This window comes from Poecilia mexicana, unplaced genomic scaffold (genome assembly GCF_051168715.1).
Source record: "Poecilia mexicana isolate PSO_F unplaced genomic scaffold, ASM5116871v1 scaffold_1, whole genome shotgun sequence".
Taxonomy (NCBI): Eukaryota; Metazoa; Chordata; class Actinopteri; order Cyprinodontiformes; family Poeciliidae; genus Poecilia; species Poecilia mexicana.
Window position 1 is genome coordinate 18,205,664 of NW_028263370.1, and position 20,439 is coordinate 18,226,102.

Sequence of the window (20,439 nt, forward strand, 5' to 3'; positions counted from 1 at the left end):
TGACTGAGTATTGATTTCTCTCATGTGTTACTCTGTTTTTTTCTGTTTTTGTCTCTGCGGAGCTGAGTAAGCTCCTCGTTTGGTCCTCCTGTCACACTGCTTTTCTTCACTCCTCAGTCCTGCTTTCTTCACATGTCTTCACATGTTTTATTACTAAACAGAGCAGTTTTGGCTCCGTTGTTGCATGTTTGCAACATGCCATGTGTTAGCAGTCTAGTATCAGAAGGTGCTAGGTTAGTGAAATGCATCATACATTTCAGAAATGGAGACTCCAGGCAGCACTCGCCACATTTCAGTTGGGGAAGATATTTAATAAGATTCAAAATAATTAAACCTTACATGAAAATTATCTGTTCAGTTTAGGAAAATACATTTAATTACACAAAATTACCATTGACACAGTGATTACCTCCCCCAAATAAGGTTGGGTTGGACAATATGGCTGATAAACTTAACACAATATAAGTGCTTCATATCAGCCAATATCAGTAATTATCTGCAGATAATTATTGATTAGTTTTTTTTTTTAATTATCTGAAATATTGGTAAAGTGGTGGTGTGACCTGTCCTGATTTATCGACAGTTTTCCTTCCATGCTGCGTTTCTTTATTTCTAAGCAGTTTTGAGGAGAAACCTGAAACTGCTGTTTGTTGCTAGGCAACCACAAGTTACTCACAGGTTGTTGCTAGGTAACCAAAGAGTGAGTGAGTTAGTTGATTCCACCAACCTTGCTTAGCTAGCTGTTTGAGGTTGAGTGGCTAAAGCCTTTCCTCTGCCTACATCTCCCAGAATGCTGTGGGGTTCTGGATTGAACTTCAGTCAATATTCTATACTTTGAATATCCTATCAGATGTATCAGCTATTGATATATATTGTTACTGATTTATTGACCAGCCTTAAACTAATGAGTTTTTGGTTTCTACTTTTCTTTTATAGGTTGAAGTTTCAAGGAACTTATAATTAGTTTGTTTTTCTCCGAGGTGTAAATGTTTGCTAAATACTCTGGGACTTTAGCAAACATTTTTGTGAGTTGTGACTAATGTGGGGCAAACACTCCAGGTCGATTGTATTTAGGAATAAAGAATCAATATATGAATATGAAAACACCTCATGCATGTTCTTGAGTTATGAGCCCAGTGAAAAATATATTTTGAAGGGCTAGTTTGTTTACAGAGACGTCATAATACAGTTAATTTATTTATGGTTTGTTTATGTATTTCATATATTTAAAATGTCTTCCAGTTTCATTGTTAAAAGTTCTTTAGAAATGTGTTTGTCTTTGATAGGGTGTATTTGCATTGTTATGCCATTTTTATGCTGTTAGTTAATAATGGTCTCAGAAATGCAATGTTATCGTTTATTGCAATGATTTCTGGGAGAATTTATCACAGAGCAAAATTTGTTATTGTGGCAAATCTTTGGATAAAACCAAAGTAGTACATATCTAGTTATTGCAGCAGTGAATTATCCTTCGACCAAAGTACAACCAATTTCTAGGTAATATTTCTAAATTACGTTTGAGACAAAATTACTTAATTTAAACCTGGAAAACAGAGATGTTTGGTCTGAGACTAAATATTTTAGCATTTTTTTTAAACGTGCCATTCTTATACATAAAGCTGGTGAAGTTAAGCACCAGTGTGTGGCTAATTTGATAAAATGTAAAGGTCCATCTCTGTGTATGCGCCAGAGGAACAATCAATGTAGTCCTGTTGGCAAAATGGGGCTTTACAAAGTATTTAATGTTGAAGTACAAATAAACAATATAGTTAAAAACATTTAATCCCAACACGGATTCCTGAATGTTTCTAATTATTCAGTGAGATTTTCCTCCTGCATTAAAAACTAAATACACTTGATGGATTTTCACTCTTGCTCTGTCTGAATGCGAGTGCTGTATGTCTCTACAATAAAAAGATCTGATGGTTAATAAAATAGATCAGACAGGTTACAAGCAGAGGTCGCAGATGTACTCATAAAATCAGTGATTGATGAGCTGTAATGACTGCATACCTGGCTGCTTTAAACGGGACATTTTCGTGTTATTTCACGTTGACTAGCAGAACTTGTCCAAGCTGCATAGCTACAGGTGAACATATATAAAACGCCCCCCTTCCTGCATGTCAGAGCTTCAGTCTGCACTTCTGCATCAGGCTGACATCAGATCATTGCAGCCGCTCATAAATGTGGCCTGTCAGCACCGAGTGGAGTCTTAAAGTGGACTCTTAAATACACCAAATCAGCGTCAATGATCGGCAGTGACGAAAATCTCCCCGCTGTGTTGACAGCATCTGGGAAAAAGAGGAAAGGAAACCAAATAGCACCTCACAGATGACCTGTAACTGCCAGCTTTGACGTGCATGCAGCTCCTCGACAAGAGTGACGGATTAGTCTATATATAATCCAATGGAGTCAATAATAATAAGAGTATTTCAAAGTTTGTTTCACAGTAGTTTACTTTGTTGTACCTGAGCTAGCTTTAGTTCTTCTCCAGCCAGATTCATTTCCAGTTCCTCAGTGTTTTTTCGTGTTTTATTTTGGAAACATCTCAGCGTTGGTGCAATCTGGACTGAGCTGGGTGTTGCACGCAACCGATTTCTTTGGCATTAGTCTGCGTTTGATTGGCTGAAGGGTTTATGTCAACAGAAACATTTAAAACACCATTTTCAATCTGCGATGAGACCAAACTGCTCCAGGTAAAACCTGGGGGTCCAAAACTTTTCATCAACTGTGGCAGAAGAACTCCAGGCCTGTCACAGTAACAAACTATCCTGGATGATAAATTGTCCCAATAATTATTGTGATAAATGATAACATTGTTGAGACTATTTTCACATAATATTGCGATAGTCACACATTAATGCATCCTCTCAAAAATCAATAAACTTTAATTTCTTTAGCTCTGGAAACAGAAAATAATTTAAATCTCCAAAATAAATAAACAACAAATAAAATGGAGACTAGTTGATACCAAAGCACCAGACTGAAGTCTTTTGTTTGTTTGGTTGAAATGGAGACTCAAGAAAGACAAACAGTCATGTAAATTGAAATTATTGAGCTTGTTTTAATGTATCATTAACTGGGAGAAATGTAGTTTTAACGTTATTCTGTGTGACTTTTTCAGGATTTTTCTAGTTCCTATGAACTCTTTGTTTGGTAGAGAAGTTGCTCTTGATATAGTTTTAGTGGTTTAGTTACCTCATTGTTATCCATTTTATCCATGTTAGTGACTTTCTGGGTTTTATTTCTTTGGTGTTTTTTTGCTTCTATGCCATTGTCTGCATTAGTGTATTTTCTCCTGTCTGTTGCATGGCTTGTTTCAGTTTCTTTATCCGCTCCCTGCTTATAACTAATGCTAATTTGCTTCACATGTCACCTGCCGAGTGTCGGCCTGTATCATTATCACAGGAAGTGGGGGGCGCTGCCAAACGGCAGCCGGCTCCCCGCCCCTGTGACGACACAAACAGGATCAGCGCCGCAGCGCTGCAAGCTGCCAAGTATCCTGCTTAAAATCTTCAGAGCCATTTTAATGTTGATTTATATATTTTTCTTCATCCAGCTGTTTGTAAGAAACATTTTTGCAAGATCATTATGTGTGCAGGTATACATATTGTTTCACAGGATTCATGTCAGGTTTAAGACAAACATCTTCAGTCAAATCTAGGCTTTCATTGACAGATGTGGTTCATTTTTACACCAAGTCCAAGTGAAAAGTTGATGACTGCCAGATTTAATCAAGGGGCTGTGATTAAAAGTGAATCTTTTTAGCGCAGCTGCTGATCCTGTGGCTTTCTGAGTCTACATTTTGAATAGATTGTGAATTAAAACGGCGTGCTGGATTTCTCTCCTTGGATATTTGAAAACTTGTCTCAAAGGTCGTCACGATGCTGTTTAATGTGCATCATAGAAGGCATTGATGTGTCGATGAATTATACCCTATATTTAATTAAAATGACACAAAGGCAATATGTTAAGTGTTGAAACGTACAGCGACCTCCACAGTTAGCGGCACCCCAGTAAAGATGTGTAAAAGGTCTTAAAATAAATTCATCTTTTATTCCAGCGCCATAAGATCAGCCTTTATTTTAAACACATTAATTCAGTGAGGAAAATATGCTACTGCACCTGTGAATTATTAAAACCTTTTTTAAAAAGTGGGATTTTTTTTATCACGTTAATCTCAATAAGGAATGCAAAAAAGGGTCTTATAGATTATGCCTGAGATTAGTCAAGATGGAGCCTGAGATTATTAATCCAAAACTGTTTGTCTTCTATGTTTGACCCAGACTGCGAGCCAGAGGAAGTGTCTGACTGGTCCTTCGATGAAAACTGTCTCTTCTGCTGCTTAAGACGTGAGAAAAACAAGGTGGGTCCCATAATCAGTTAGGTTTTTTTTTGCAACGCTATTGGAGCTGTACAGACTTTGACTTTTACTATATAAAAAAAGGTGTGGATTTAGTTTAGAAGTGAGGCAACAAAGATTTAGAAACAAGCGCAACTAAGAGTATTTTTATCAGCTCAGCAAATACCACATTTCCATAAATAGTGTGGAGCAAAAGCATCTAGCAGACTGTTTTCACATCCATTCCTCAGACATGAAAACACTGAAGTGTGAAAGTTTCCCTCTAAATTATAAAATAATTATTATGTCAATTTATTTTTCTAAAATATAAACAAATGAATTTTTTACAAAATAACCTCCACCATCACTTCGCTGCGTTACAGAAGGATTTTAAACTACACAAAGATTTTACTCAAGTAAGAGTAAAAAGCCGCCGTCCAAGAAATGACTTAAGAGTAAAAAGGTATTTGGTAAATTTCAGTGAATTAACATGGTTAAACCCGGCAGGGAGGGCCTATAGATTTATTTAATATGTAGCAGCCAGAAACCAGGCATTTAAAACACAAACTGAAAAACACATTTCACTCTTTTCTGAGGAACACACCCGACTTCTCGACTCTCACAGGTTTATATAAACTCCTCAGCTGTTTACTGAAGCTGTTTAATTGAAGTTTAAAGTCAGACATGTGTCTCTGTTGTGAAGAGAATCTAAAATGTAAAATCTACTGAAGATTTTTAGGGTTTTTCTGTGTTTGGAAAAATCCCAGCACATTTTAAAGGATGTCTCTGTTTTCTTATTAATGCTGCACTTATATGACGGTTGTAAAACACCTTGAAACACAAAAAGAGCAAAATAGTAAATCCATTATCACATTTAATATGGAAATACTGTATGTGTTCAGTGTTAAAAAAAAGCTGTATGCATGTGTGCCTGATTATGTTTTAAAATAGGAGTGAGCATTTGGTAAAGTATGGATTACTAAACCACCCCCAGACACACACTGTTCGCCCCAACCAGCATAAAAAATCAAATCAAAGGGACTACAATCCTCTGCTGATGTATTGGTGGACCACATCTATAAACCTATAGAGCTGCAGTCATGAACCGTTTTCAATGGGTGCACTCAGTCCTGGTGACACACACAAAGCATGGATCAGTGAAATGGCACTTCTTTTGTGCCAGAGATCCCGAGTTCAACCACTCAGTGTTACTTTTGTTGGTTTTTCTTTACTTTCTGGGTGGGCTGGGTGGGCGATATGTGGACAAAAGCTGCAGTATGCAAAAAATATTTTTCTTATTTGTTAAGGCTGTCATTATGTCATTTGTTATGAAATAATCTGTCAAAAAATGAATCTGGTCCCTGAGCCACTTTTGACTTCTGAAGAAATGCACCAAAAATAACCAATCAGAGCCAGGAGGAGGGTCTTAGCGCTGTCAATCAACCTCATGTATTAGCTCCTGAATGTCATAATGGCAGAGAAATAACTTAATTACAGCAAAACTGTTTATGCTAACTAGCCTAGCATTCATGACAGGCTTTGCTGGCTGCAGCGAGGTAGAGAGCAACTGAGGTATGAGCAGCCCTAAACAGAGTGTGACTGACAGCGCTTAGACCCGCCTCCTGGCTCTGATTGGTTGTTTCTGGTTAGCACTGGAAGAACTGGGAGAACAGAGGTGCCAATTTTTTCACAGATTATCTGTCTCATACCACACTGTCACCACATAGCGTCAGCAAATATATTAAAACATATTTTTATGAAAGTTACATACTTCAGCTTTAATAAATAATTTACTGCTGGAATTAGATCATATACAGACCCTGGTGTTTCTATGAGTGGAGAGCTGTGAAAAGATTTCTACTGTATTTGATCAGATCTGTGGTAAATTAGAGAGATGCAGCTTTTTCATGCCACTTAGAAAAGCTAATTAAGATTTGGTTCATAAAATCCAGCTCTGCGTTTCTCTTTTTGTTCCACAAAATAAGTTGCTGTGTGTGAATGTGTGTGTATTCAGGAGCACATCGTGGAAAACGGTGGAGGAGGCCACGTGCTGTCGGAGTGTGAGGACTTCAAACAGGGCCAGTCTCGGATCAGCCGGCTGGAGAGACAGGCCCGAGACTTCCTCAATGCTGTGTTCCACAGAAAAGGTGAGGCACGTTCATGGAACATGGTAAACGTCTCAATGTGTCTAAAACTACAGCTGTAATTTCCAAATACGTAAATATTAAAGAGTTAGACTAGGCTGAATTAGGACTGGACAATAAAAGAATAACGATATCAAAATAGACACGTGATCAATAGATAGTATATCTGATAAAATATTCAATGTGTACAATATTCCAAATAAAAAAACGGAGTGAAAACTGTGGATTAAAGAGGAAAGGTCACACCACCAGACTGGCAGTATTTAAAACTAAAAACTAATCAATAATTAGCAATATCAACGACTCTTTATCAACTAATAAATGCTTACATGGTGATAAGTTTTATTCTCCTGTCCTAGGCTGAATCCAGAACGCCAAAACGAGTCTAAACTATAATTAAACACTTGAGCCAAGATCTGAAAAAGCCGTCCAGATGAAATGTATAATTAATTTTTCTTAGCTTTTTGATGACAAATCCTAAAAATCTTTACCCGCAGAAGGAACTGTTGATGTTAATTTAAAATGTCTTTATTTCTTGTTGGATTCCAAACTAGTTCCACTATTTTTAGTTTTTTAATGGTTTTAATGCTTATGCTAAATGGTTGAGTTCATGCAAAATTACACAAGTGAGTTTTTATGTGTTAACTTTAATGAGAAATAAAATAATATTGTCATCCAGCAAAAGCCAATATAGTCTTCCAAAAGATGTTTTTAATTTCAATGGGATTTTCCTTGTGAAATAAAGGTTAATAATCATAACAATAATAATAAAATCCTAGTCAGCACATCTGAAAGGGAGACGAGTAAAATATTTTAATATGTTGATGTCCATTTTATTTAAAAAAATATTTCAGTTTTTAGTTTTATTGCTTTGTCATAGTTGTGTGCATTTATTTTTTATTTACTATTCCTGTGTTGGACTGGATACTGTAACTGGTTTCTATGGAACTGATCAACACTGTTAGTATCATCAAAGAATTATTCATATTTGAATCAGAAAAATATTCTAATCCATCTGAAAACATGTTAATCAGTGACAAAAAGAATAAGAAAATGAATCGGTTATGAAAAGAGCAGGTAAAATGGGACTTAATGAATGCATTCACTGAAAACACATCAACTGAATTAAAAAAGAATCTGCAGCTAATGACTTTTTGGTTTTGATTTGACATGTGTGATGGCTTAATTTGACTCTTATTTTCACGATGTTAACATGAAAATAAACATTAATTCCTCAAGCAGAAAAAAGAAACCAAGCCGCAGTAAGAGCTTACCCCAAGCAGAGCTGATGTGCCTGACCTCCTGCTAACTGCTGCCACTGTCTTTGCATGCATGTGATGTTTCTGTCTAAATTTAGCGACTCCACAGGTAGTTCTGCCTGCGTGGGCAAAGCCAGGCTGATTAGGACTTCAGGTGGACCGATATCTGTTTCCGCTCTGCACCTTTGCCTCAGGCCAGGACTTATTCTGATGGTTAGAAAGGGATTTAAATTGTTTTGATGATTTTACAAGAAGTTGCAATGTTGGTGTTAACAGTTTATTGCTGCAGGGCTCATACTGTCAGACTAAATTAAAGTAACCCAGCTTAATCTGTGGATTTCTTTTCATTTCCAGTTTTAACATGGAAACCTCCACTTATTGTCTCCTAGTTAAGCCTGTAGCTTTCTCCTTTTCTAGGAACCACAGACTCTGATTGGGCCGAGCTTTTGTTTCAGCTCAGCAGGACGGCAGTCAGCTCCTCGTTTCAATCATAATTACTGAAAGAAAGCAAAAAACACAGATTGATATTTATCTCGTTTTTTGCCCGTGACAGTTTTGCTCCCATTGCAGCTTCTCCCTGTTTTTATAGAAAGACTTTCATTACTTAAGAAATTAAGTTGGAGATAATCCCAGAGATGATCTGGACCCATGCAGTCAGAGGTCTTACACCGAGTTTGAGAACTATTGTGATTTAAGGACTTCGAACTGATAAAAAGGAACAAAGTTTTTCCAAGTAAATTTTTATAAACATAAAGTCGTGCAAATGGAAACTATTGAGTTTGTTTTAGTTTATTATGTGACTGATTGATTTATTGTTTATTGTGACAGCCCTAGTTGGATCACAACAGTTAGTCAGATCCTTCCTGCAGCTTGAGGCTCTCTAGGAATGCTAGGGACGACACAACTGAATGTTTTCTGCTTTAATTTTCAAAGACCTGGAGTAAAAATCAGCTGACACTTTAAGCTACCCATAAATTAGATTTTCTTTCTTTTTCTTTTGATAGTGAATTGACAGGAAATAGGTTAATATGAGAAGGGGAAGACATGCAGTGAAGACGGTGTCACTACATTAAATGAGTTTTGCACAAAATGAGTGCTAGTTGCATTGGCAGATTATTTCACTTATGACATGGGGGAAAGTGTCTTATGAGTGAATTAATTTGTAGTATCAATATTAAGGAATTATTTACTTGTAAGATACATATACATTTCATTTTATTTCAAGTGCACTAAGATATTTACACTTGAAACGAGAGTAAAATACTTGGTAAGGTTTAGTGTTTTTGCAGTGCATAATTTGGAGCACCACACGGTGAATTAAATCCTAGAATATCTGGTTGATACAGCGCACGCGTTTTTCCGTCGTAGCAACAGGAGGATTTCTGTGGCAGTGATTACCCAGTGTGATGTGTTCAGGAAGCACAGGAGTCAGAGAACAGAGGATTAGCGAGTCTGTCACAGCAACGTACGGCTGCAACACCTGCTGACATGTCTGGGGCACATATCCCCGCTTCCTAACAAACCCGCTGCTGCATGATGGCCTAAAGAAATATAATTGCCAAAGCTCAGCTGAGGTGAGGAGGATATACTTCAGCTGGTAAACGCTGTGCTACTTACCACATTTCTATGAATTTCATGATGTCCAGATTAATTTTATCTATTCAAGAGGTGCATTTTATTATATCTGCAAGCCCTTGAGCAAACATAATTATCTAGATAATTCAACGCTAAATATTAGATCGAGGACAGTAGTCTGAATACTGATACATTTTTTTTATCATGACTGACAATTTTTCAAAGCACCGCCTCAACAAAAGACGAGAGGAAAACTAAAGGAGCAAAGTGGAAATGAAAGAAAGTCACTTCCTTCTCCTGCACTTGTTCTTGTGGGTTTAGTCGAAACGTCCAGGGAGATGGAAATGCTTTGTGGGAGCGAAATCAAAAACATTTGGAAAAAAAAATTATAATTTGAGAAACGGAGGAAGAATTTGATGCAACTGGAGGAAGGAAGCATAAAGACAGGGGCAGGCAGGGGGCTGCCAAAAAAAGCAGCTTTTCTCTGCTGTATGTTCCTGATTGGTCTAAATCAGCCTTTCTCAAACTGAGGTCCCCGGACCACCGCTGGCCTGTGGGCGCCCCCTTGCGGTCCGCAAGGTACTGCATGTAAACAACCGTTATAAGCTGCAACGTGAGCTCAAGGTGCGACGCTACAGTTAACTTAACAAAGGGATGTGTTTAAAAATATTAACGGATAAGTGGCTTAAAATCAGGTCACTAAAAAGAAGAACTGAAGTTACTGGTGGAAAGTTTAGTTTTTGAGCATTATGACGATGCATAGCATTCTGCAGATTTAAGTCTGCGACTGCTCTGAATACGAAATGACAGTAATGAAGCGGTGAGAGGCGCTGTGCACCACGCTGCATCTTAACTATTGACTGGCTGAAAGAAAGAAAATGTTTATTTTTGCCAAAGGAGTTGAGATGTTTTGTTATTCAAATCAAATCAAATTTTATTTGTATAGCACATTTCAGCAGCAAGGCATTTGAAAGTGCTTTACATCATTAAACACAAAAACACAGAGTCATGCAACGTTGAATAAACAGTCAAAAACATTAATTTTCCTGCCGAGTCAAAGTTATTGTTATTGTGGGGGCAATTTCTAGTTACGTGGTCTGTGAGTGTTTAAGTTTGAGAAAAACGGGTCTAGATAACGAGCTTTACACAAACTGTACAGCAAACAACATCTGAGTTTTGGATTATATCTGCACATCTTCGTCATTACCGTTTTGGGGTAACGATACATTTAACAGATTTTGATCTTGACCCACTTAGTATCCAAACATCGTACTCTAGTAAGAGTAGCGATACTTCAACATAGTTTTACTTACCGTATTTTCCACACTATAAGGCGCACCGTCAATGAATGACCTATTTTAAAACGTTTTTCATATATAAGGCGCATAGAATAGACGCTACAGTAGAGGCTGGAGTTACGTTATGCATCCACTAGATGAAGCTGCATTAAAGGATGAATGTCTAAAGCCACTTTGTTGACATAAGGAATGTCAACAAAACAGTCCGACTGCGGTCGGCGAGGAGAGCTTTCCCGACTGGGCCGGGGCAAGGCCAGACGATGATCACCCTTCTCTGTTCGCGCACAGCATGTTGGTGGAGAACGTGGTGCTAAATGACCTGCAGACGACCTGATTATCAGGTCGGTAGGGAGATAGGTCAGTCAAACGTTATTAACAAACCAGCGTTCTGACAACTATCCCAGCATGCACCGCGCGCTTCTTCTTCTACGGGAGAAAATGAAGTCGGCGGCTGCTTACCGTAGTTGCTAGACCTGTTGTGGCTCAGCATTGGTCCATATACAAGGCGCACCGGATCATAAGGCGCACTGTCGGCTTTTGAGGAAATTGAAGGTTTTTAGGTGCGCCTTATAGTGCAGAAAATACGATAAGTGAAAGAAAAAGTAACCATCCAAGAAATTACTCAAATAAGAATAAAAAAAGTATTTAGTAAAGATTCTACTCAAGTACTGAGTAACTTTTTTACATCTAATTATGCATAGATTACATAATCAGATTTTTTTTTTTTTTAGATGTAAAGTTAAGTGGAAATTTTGTTATTTTAAGACCAAAATGACAGTAATTCATATAAGTGCCAAAAAATAACAAAATCATTCAAAAAAAATCCAAATCATTACATTACTTTTCCAAAATTACTTTCAATGTAAAACTTATGAAACTTTAACAGAAACTGCAGGTGTGTGTCTGTTTATGGTGAATTTTTGGTTAAAACATGTTTTTTATTCAGTGGGTAGAAAATCCAGAAATTTTACTCAAGTAAAAGTAAGAAGTGCAGTGCAGAAAAAATACTTCTAAAAGTAAATATCTTTCAAAAACGTTGCTCAAGTAAATGCAATTCAGTAAATGTGTCTAGTTACCCAACTCTGCGTGCTGTACATAAAACACTCGATGCAAACTGATGATCTGATTTTCAAAAATTGAGTTTAGAATTACATAGAACCTAAAAATAAAACTTTCTCTGAAATAAATTTCTAAATGATCCAGAAAATTAAAACTGGAAATTATTCATATTGTTTAATTTATTAATTTAACAAACTGAAACATTTCAGAGAAAAGCAAACACAGCATTTGAAACATTTCAATTTAACATTTAATTTATTGTCTGCATCAAATGAACTCATGTTTATTTTATTTCTTTATTTGGTGCCAAAAACAAGAAAAAACATTTAGGGATCCTGAAGGAAAGTGTACGGAGTCCCATCGGAAAAACGGCAGGCGATAATCTGATCTGCACTCTGATATCGTGCTGCTTCCAGCGCGGTCAATAGGCAGGATTAAGAGCGGCTTCAGCATCATTTTTGGATTATTTCAGCATAGCATCAGGATTAGATTTTGGGATGAAATGGGATAAATAAGCAGTCGAACATGCCAACAACTGAACAAATTCCTCGAGGACGGAGCGCTGACATGTTCTCACTGAAACCAGGAAGATGGAGCACATCACTCTCACACACCACACACACACATCTCACACATATCACACACACACTACACACATCTCACACACATCACACACAAAAAAGGAGACGCAGCATTCAGCTTCTATGCACCTCAAATCTGGAACAAACTTCCAGAAAACTGAAAAACAGCTGAAAAAGTTGCTTTGGAAGCATAATTAGTGAAACACTAACCAACATTTCGATGTGTGAATGACGGCTTGGAAAAATTTAACATTTCAGTTGTTGATTTTGTGATTTTATGATCTAAAGCACTTTGAACTGCCTTGCTGCTGAAATGTGACATGAATAAACTTTGACTGATTTGAGCGTCTGCTCCTCTGTTTCTTCTCGTTTCCTCCAGACCTCCCAAGTTTCTCTGACCCTCACATTCCTCTAGTGGCTCGTGAGATCATGCAGCGAATGATCCACCAGTTCGCTGCCGAATATACCTCAAAAACTACTCAGGAAGACCTGCCCCTGCCCAACGGCACCATGAAGGACCAAAGCCTGCCGAGAGCGGTGTCTCTGCCCCCCGCCCCGACCTCCCCGGCCGGGCCCACGCCCGGCTCCCCTCCGTCGTCGGCCTCCTCCTCTCCGTCCCCGACTCCGGGAGCGGGCTTCAGCCCCACCGCCGTCACCTCGGCGCCCGCCAGCATGCAGAGCAGCAACGGGACGGGAGCCGGCAACAGCGGAGGGGGAGGTGCGGCTGCTGCCTCTGCACAGAACCCGGTCCTCAGCAAGCTTCTGATGGCGGACCAGGACGGCCCACTGGACCTGACCGTCAGAAAGGCGCCGGCTGACCAGGAGCCCAGCCAGCAGGGTGAGAGCAGCATCACAGTAACTGACTCGATCCGAGAGTCTGACCCCAGATGTAACAGCTAGCAGCTCCGAGTCCAGCAGCATCTGAACACATTTATTAACCCTAAAGGATGTAATTATAGAGTGAATGATAAAAGATCTGAACACATTTATGCTGTTTCACAAATGAAACAAACTGATGGGTCGTATCTTTGCACCTCCAGTCAACCTTTGCTGACTAAGTAGACAGAAAATGTTTCTCCAGTTCCAGGAAACTCGCTGGCGCTGAAGCTTCGAGTTGCTTATTATTTTTTTGGGAAGATGTTTTAGAGAGTTTATTTTTGCTATGGCTGACAGCTGTATGGGTACGGGAGCTGTCAGCGGCCAAAACTCTACAGAAACTACTTCATATTCTTCTCTTCTCACCACTTCGGTTTTGTTTTTTAATTTCCGCAGTTCCATCCGTGTTTTCCGCATCATGGACATCATGGATCCCTGCGATCATTTTCTGTTCACCTTCATGGGTAACAGAACAGGCTGATACTGAAACAGCTCAACCCGTCACACTAGCAGGTCACTAAAAGGCCAAAACGTCTCCATCGTTGTAAATGCAAAGCAGTTCTGAGGCTGACATTGAACTTTGAACTCTGGGTGTTTAATTAAACCAAACCAGCAGTTTGACCACCACTGCGTTCAGGCTTGCAGCAACAGCTCTCCTTTTCACACACATTGTGACTACTCATACACTTTAATACCAGAATCTGCTTACACTAAGCCTCCTACATTTAGACAAAAACATGGGGGCATCCGCTGCACATCTCTTCCTGCAGGTCCATCCCTCTCTCTAACGCAGACAAATCCAAATTCACTTTTTGAGGATTTCTGACTCAGATTGTCCCCAAATCGTGCTCACACTGCCTTCCTTTGGACCAGGGATGCCAAACTCTTTTTCCTTTTCACCAAATCAAGATCATGAATGTTCTTAAAGGTTCTGCCAGAATGTATTGATAAAACCTTTTAAACTGTTAAAACATAAATAAATTCTTAAAATTATATAATATTGAACATCTTTTCAGTCCTTCCAGGATTTCACAATTGTTTTTGTCATTTATTTCCAATTTAAAAAAAACTATGTTTTTCACAATTTTTGGTAATTAGTCATGAATAAACTCACAAATATGCATTGGCATGAAAAAATGCAGGGATTTGTTGATTTTTGCCTGAATTTCCACAATAATTCACAAGAAACTGTTGGGACTTATTGATGCAGTAAACAGATAAAAACTGCTTTGAACTGGTTAATAAAATATTGTTTAACACGCTGCTATCTTAACGGCTCCATTTATGAGTCGACGGGAGACATAAAGTACAAGGTCAATGGAGCTAGAACTTTTTCATTAATATTAAGGAATTATTTACTAAAGACAAGCTCCTATATCTTGCCGAAAAGATACCTGTCAGTTAGTTTTGTCTTATTTTAAATGTTCTGAGATATTAGCACTAGAAACTAGACTAAATATACTTGGTATAACTGAGCTCTGTTAGTCTCTCCTGACGTAAAGAAACATAATGTCACCTTCCTACAATAATGGCCAGTGTCAGTTTTGCAAAACCTGATTTTTTTTCCTCCTAAATCTAAATCTTTTGGCAATATAAAGGCTGTGACTTTTTGCAAAAAAAAAAATAATAATAATTTTTGGCTGAAAATGAGTTGGGCCATTATTTTAGGAAAGTGGCTTTTTTGTTCCAAATAATCTGAATGATTAACAGAAAAACCCAATCACCTTATAACTTGTTGCATATTCATCGTGTTTGTGCTTTTGGAGGTTTCTGTGCGTGCGCGTGCGTGCGTGCGTGCGTGCGTGCGTGTGTGTGTCTGCTCCACCGCTCCTATGAAGACACCATTGTGTCATAGTTGCCCTTTGAACTGCAGAACTGGATTGGATTTTTTAGCAATCTCTATAGATGGTCGACATTATATAAAAACTAGGCAGATCTTGATGGGATTATGACGTCGGTTTGCAGATGTGCATGTCTGTGCCATATGGGGCTGCATTAACTCGCTGGAACAAAGTTTACGCCCCCAACTGTCGCTGTAACAACGCTGCAACTCGCAGCATTAAATGCATGTTGAACACACACGCACACACACACACGCACACGCACACACACACACACACACACGGTCAGATTAATGTTTGTGCCCCAAAGGAGACCTCTGATTTCTTGTTTGGTATTACCTAATGTTGCTGGGGCAGATTAGTGAGGTAGTCCAAGCCCTGTGTCCATATGGGGTCGTCTAGATCACAGGGGTCAAAAGGTCAGCAGCTTTTCACGGATTAGACTCCGTTCAAAAACTCATCCCTGCTCTCCAAATGTTTCCAAGCCCTTGTTTTCAGTGTCTGCCTCTAAAGTCGTTACTTGTCTTTGTGTTCCACCAGTAAACTTTAATGGTTTTCATGTTTTTGGCACATTAAGGAATAAAAGCCGGATGTTTCGCTGCAGCAGTGTTCTTCTTTATTTTTCTAAGAAGAAGAAAACAGCAACTAAAAACATTTTTTGTTTTCCCAGGCTTTTGTCTCTTGATTTATTGTGTTTCTTATGTTGGTTTTATGTTTTGCATGGTTTTAAGGTTGATTTCTATTGTGCAGTGCTTTGTGATTTTATGTCTGTGAAAAGCGTTTCATGAATAAACTTTACTTACTTATTACTTAGTCATCTTCAGATTTAGTCTCTAAAAAACAAACTAATCTAGTCCAAACATCCATAATTCCCTCAGTAGTGAGAACAAAGTTGGATAAAAGGAAAAAACTGTGAGCCATTCTCCCTTTCCTGTGTGTGGGAACCATATGTGTGTGAAAAAGCATCGTCACGAACAAGATTTCCAAGACGTCGCTGTGACAGACAGCCAATCGACGTGAAGCGGAGTATTTCTTTCCTGCCCTTTAACTTCTTAAACGGGGAAAGGTAGCTCCATATGTCGATGCGCAAACGGATAAAGCAGTTCCTAAAGTCGCTAATGAACTGGATGCAGATTCTCTAATGAGCTGCACAAACAAATTGACAGCAGGGATGTCTCACTGTGGAGGTCAGTTTTAAAGATGCTTAATGCAGGGAGTGCACAGCGTGAGCGATCTAAAGTATTTACAGCCTCCTGCGAAACGCGAAGCACGACTGCGATGGAAATTAAAAAGAAACTAACCCTGAAAAATACCTCTGCACCGAGGTTCTTAAATATCCGTCGGCGGCGACATGGTATGGTTGCCATAGTAACTGCTTCCTGTAGGTACATCAAATTGTGATTGCGCTGTAAAACATTGTATAGAAAGGCTTTAAACACGGCTGATGAAAATCAGGAGGAGTTGAGCGGGTTTGAAGGGGAAACCGGGCGAGTGCATAATGTGAAAAGGGAAACGGTGCAGCAGAATAAATAGACGGGGTGTTAGCAGCAACTGTTCACACACTGACATCAGAGGGCGGATTATTTCCAACTGAAAAGCTCTGGATTTATGTCTGATTATTTGATTCATTCAGTCTTCTCACTGTAAGCCATTCTGAGTCTTCTTTGTGTTCCTTTATTCACTTCTTTTAAAACTCATTTCTGTTTTCTCCATTGACTCCACTGAGTTTTTTTTAACTTGGCACAACAACTAATTAGAGCTGGACAAAATGGTTGAAAAATTTATCACAATATAAGCTATAATATTAGTTGATATTGATAATTATTGATTCATGTTTTTACTTAAACATCTGAAATGATGCCAAACTGCTTTACTGTTTTCACTCCATGTTGTTTATTTTTTGTTTTTAAGCAGTTATAAAACACGGTGGCAAAACTTTAAACTGCTGCTGCGCCAGTTACTCAACAAGTTGTTGCTAGGTAACCACGAGTTACTCAGCAAGTTGTTGCTAGGTAACCACGAGTTACTGAGCAAGTTGTTGCTAGGTAACCACGAGTTACTCAGCAAGTTGTTGCTAGGTAACCACGAGTTACTCAGCAAGTTGTTGCTAGGTAACCACGTGTTACTCAACAAGTTGTTGCTAGGTAACCACGAGTTACTCAGCAAGTTGTTGCTAGGTAACCACGAGTTACTCAGCAAGTTGTTGCTAGGTAACCACGAGTTACTCAGCAAGTTGTTGCTAGGTAACCACGAGTTACTCAGCAAGTTGTTGCTAGGCTACAAAAGAATGCGTGAGTTAGTTAGTTCCACCAACCTTGCTTTCTCCTTTGCCTACATCTCCCAGAATGCTGTGCGGTTCTGGATCGGAGTTCAGTGAATATTCTATGTATTGAACATTCTATCAGATATTGATCACGTTTCTGTTGCAGCATATATAGTTATTGATTTGTTGTCTAACCAGACAACTATGATGTGTAATATTTGCTTTCTATGTTACTGAAGAGGAAGTGGGACAACTGGACATGTTATCTGTCTGGACAAAGATTATCTCTGTCAGGATAGAGCTGATCTCTCGCTTTAGTTTCTTATATGAGTAATTTTTACAGTTGGCATGAATAAAACAGCATTTATTCATGCTTACATTCTCTGAAATGTTAAGAGAATGTAAACCCTCCCCTTAACGCTGAGATTTCCTAAAGCAGATTTCCCTCTTGCTTAAATAAATGGGTCATTAAAAGGCTTCTGCAGCACTTCATAGCACACTGACGATGCAGCAACCATTAATATCAGGTGTGCTGAAGCAGAGACTCGTTTAAAACACTGAGCACCAGAGTTGGGGACTGCGTCACCAAAGACTGTCTACATTTACTAATTTTACACAACTTATATGTATATTACATAACATATATGTATAGATGGGCATTTATTGTAATGTTTATCTTTTACTTTGATACACATCTTGAAATAAGAAGTTTGATTAAATGCTGTTGTGATAAATTCCAGTTAATGATGATTAAAATCCCCCAAACCGCCCGTATTGTTGTTGTTTTTTTTAATGAAAGCATTAACAAATACCAATAACATTAATATTATTAAATGAAGTTTAGTGATACAAATCACACTCCTTTATTTGACTGGTGTACTAAGAAAGAAAATTACAAATGGGAATATTTTTCAAGAGCAACATTGTTTCTGTTAAGAAGAAGTTATAAATAATCCATTTTGTCACTTTTGTCTTTATCACAATAAAACCACAAAATATTGTGATAAAACTTTAAGTCCATATCAGTCACCCTATAGAGGCTGAAAGCTGAAAATGATTGGTTTAAGATACCAGGTATTAGTGGAAAAGTTCAAGAGGAAATGTAGAACACGATGTGTTGTATATTTTTTTTTATCAAGTAAAGATCTTCATATTGCCGTATTGATGAAATGTGCTCAGGAAATGACCTCATGCTGCATTTTTTTCCAGGTTTCCTTTGGTTCTGCAGCAGAGTTGGTCCAATTGGCTCCAAAGAAAACCGACTAACTCTTAATCTCACCATCTTATTCGCACACACACTGATAACCAACCATTTATTTAATCACACACTGATGAGCTCATCAAGATCACTGTGGGGTTCAGTGTCTAGCCTAAGGACTTTTTTACAAATTGTTCTTGGATCCAGCTGAAATCCTGCTGTTTGGAGGATAATCCTCAGTGTTTTTCTGTCTATCTTCTTAGATTTTAACCTTTTTTTTTTCTCTTTTGATTTTATCCTCAGATGGAGTCTTGGACCTCTCCACAAAGAAGAACAACAGCAGAGGAAGCCCGACAACTTTACAAGGCTTCACTCTTGCAGCTGGGGACAAAGGGTAAGATTGGCCAGAAACTTAAAATGTTTTACAAAAAATCACCAGTTTACATAGCTGTAACATGAATTAACTGAAAAAGGTTTTTTAATTAATGCTTTACTTTTCAAGTTGAGTGTTTTTTTTACTGTTTTTGGCCCATTTCACTTTGCAACCCTTCTTTTCTAACTCATCTGTGAAAGAACATCAAGATGCTGGTGTTTCTTTTGGTCTTTATTAGCAAATAAATGAGTACAGGACCATAGATATTCAGCCAAACTGAGGAATCATTCAAATATTGAAAATATTTAACACAACTTGACAGATCCAAACATGACCCAAGTTTATCTTCCTGCAACATGCAGTTAGCATTATTGTTTTTTCTGTCCTGCCATCGCAAACGTAGCTGTGTGAACTTTCCTATGGACCCCCTGCATGTTATTGTTTATATCTAGTAGTTTGGTGCATGCGCACAACGCTGTAGGGACAAAAAGACTCTTTACATGCAGCCGGTAGAACGATTTAGTTAGCTAAATGAAGCCTGGAGATGTAGGTACTATTAATTAATGCAGTGTGTCACAGCAAAGGGCAAAGTAACACAGAAAACCCTTTGAAGAAAAATTCAACACCACTACTTTCTCGCTCTTTGTGTCGGCTGCGCTTCACACAGACTTGTTGCCATAGCAACTGACAACAATGCCACAACTATATGTTTCAGGATTCAGCACCAAAAAAAACACTAAAACATTTCCCACACAAAGAGCAGAACATTCAGTCTGTTACGGTTTTATGTTTCCAGGCTTGATGTTTATTTTACGATTATTAATAATTGATCGCTGCGGTAGATTAGCTACCGCTGCTGTCAGCTAAGCTATGGTGGTTGATTAGCTAATTTAAACACCTGCTCTACTCATGATCTGTCAGAGTTGGTGTTTAAGTCGCCTTTTATTTTGTAACTCAACCAAAACACCAAATTCCACATCACGTCTACATGTTCAGTTTGTCAAAGTCAAGATAAGATAAGACTTAGTGTTTTGACAACTTAACAGCTAAAGCTAGTCATCGTTAGCGAGCAGCTTTTCGCCCTCCTGCCGGGAGACAGGAGCAGGATCTGGTGCGCAAGACGTCCACACCCTACTGGGACTTTAACTGGAACTGTCTTCCTGAGGTTAGCGTTTAGCTTTTCAGCTGAAGTGCTGCAAAACATTTCACCGCCTGGGATTTTGGGACAGATATTTTCTTACTTGGTTTTTTTCATCAGTACGACATAAGTTTTGTAGGTTTCTGGACAAAACAAGTTTGGCTAATGTTTTTAATGTTTTACATCCTTTACCTGCATTAAATTAAAGTTTTCCATAAGAGTGTAAATATTAGGATAGTCGCAAATGTAACTTCCTGGTAAAAACTGCATACAATGCTAAGATATTGTCCTGTCATCATTGGCTATATTCTATTTTAAATGCAGAGTTAAGTTATTTTTGGCCACCTCAGGATCTGTGTCAGCACACAAAGTAGAGGCAGACAGTGGCGGTGTGGATGAGAAAGTTAATCAATCATGGTTAGACTACACAAAATGAAAGATTAAAGAGCCAGCTGACCTGGGATGAGTTGTCAGCTCTTCGGACAGCAGCCA

At 38.4% G+C, this 20,439-nt stretch overlaps 1 protein-coding gene across 1 annotated transcript in view; it reads left to right on the forward strand.

The window, feature by feature from the left end:
* Window positions 1-20,439, forward strand: part of lcor (ligand dependent nuclear receptor corepressor) — a 117,865-nt gene that overhangs the window by 75,946 nt on the left and 21,480 nt on the right. Inside the window, exons 3-6 of the mRNA XM_088005813.1 lie at window positions 4,287-4,366; window positions 6,357-6,489; window positions 12,638-13,096; window positions 18,740-18,830. Coding sequence (XP_087861939.1) covers window positions 4,287-4,366; window positions 6,357-6,489; window positions 12,638-13,096; window positions 18,740-18,830 — 763 coding nt within the window. The remainder of the gene's footprint in view (window positions 1-4,286; window positions 4,367-6,356; window positions 6,490-12,637; window positions 13,097-18,739; window positions 18,831-20,439) is intronic.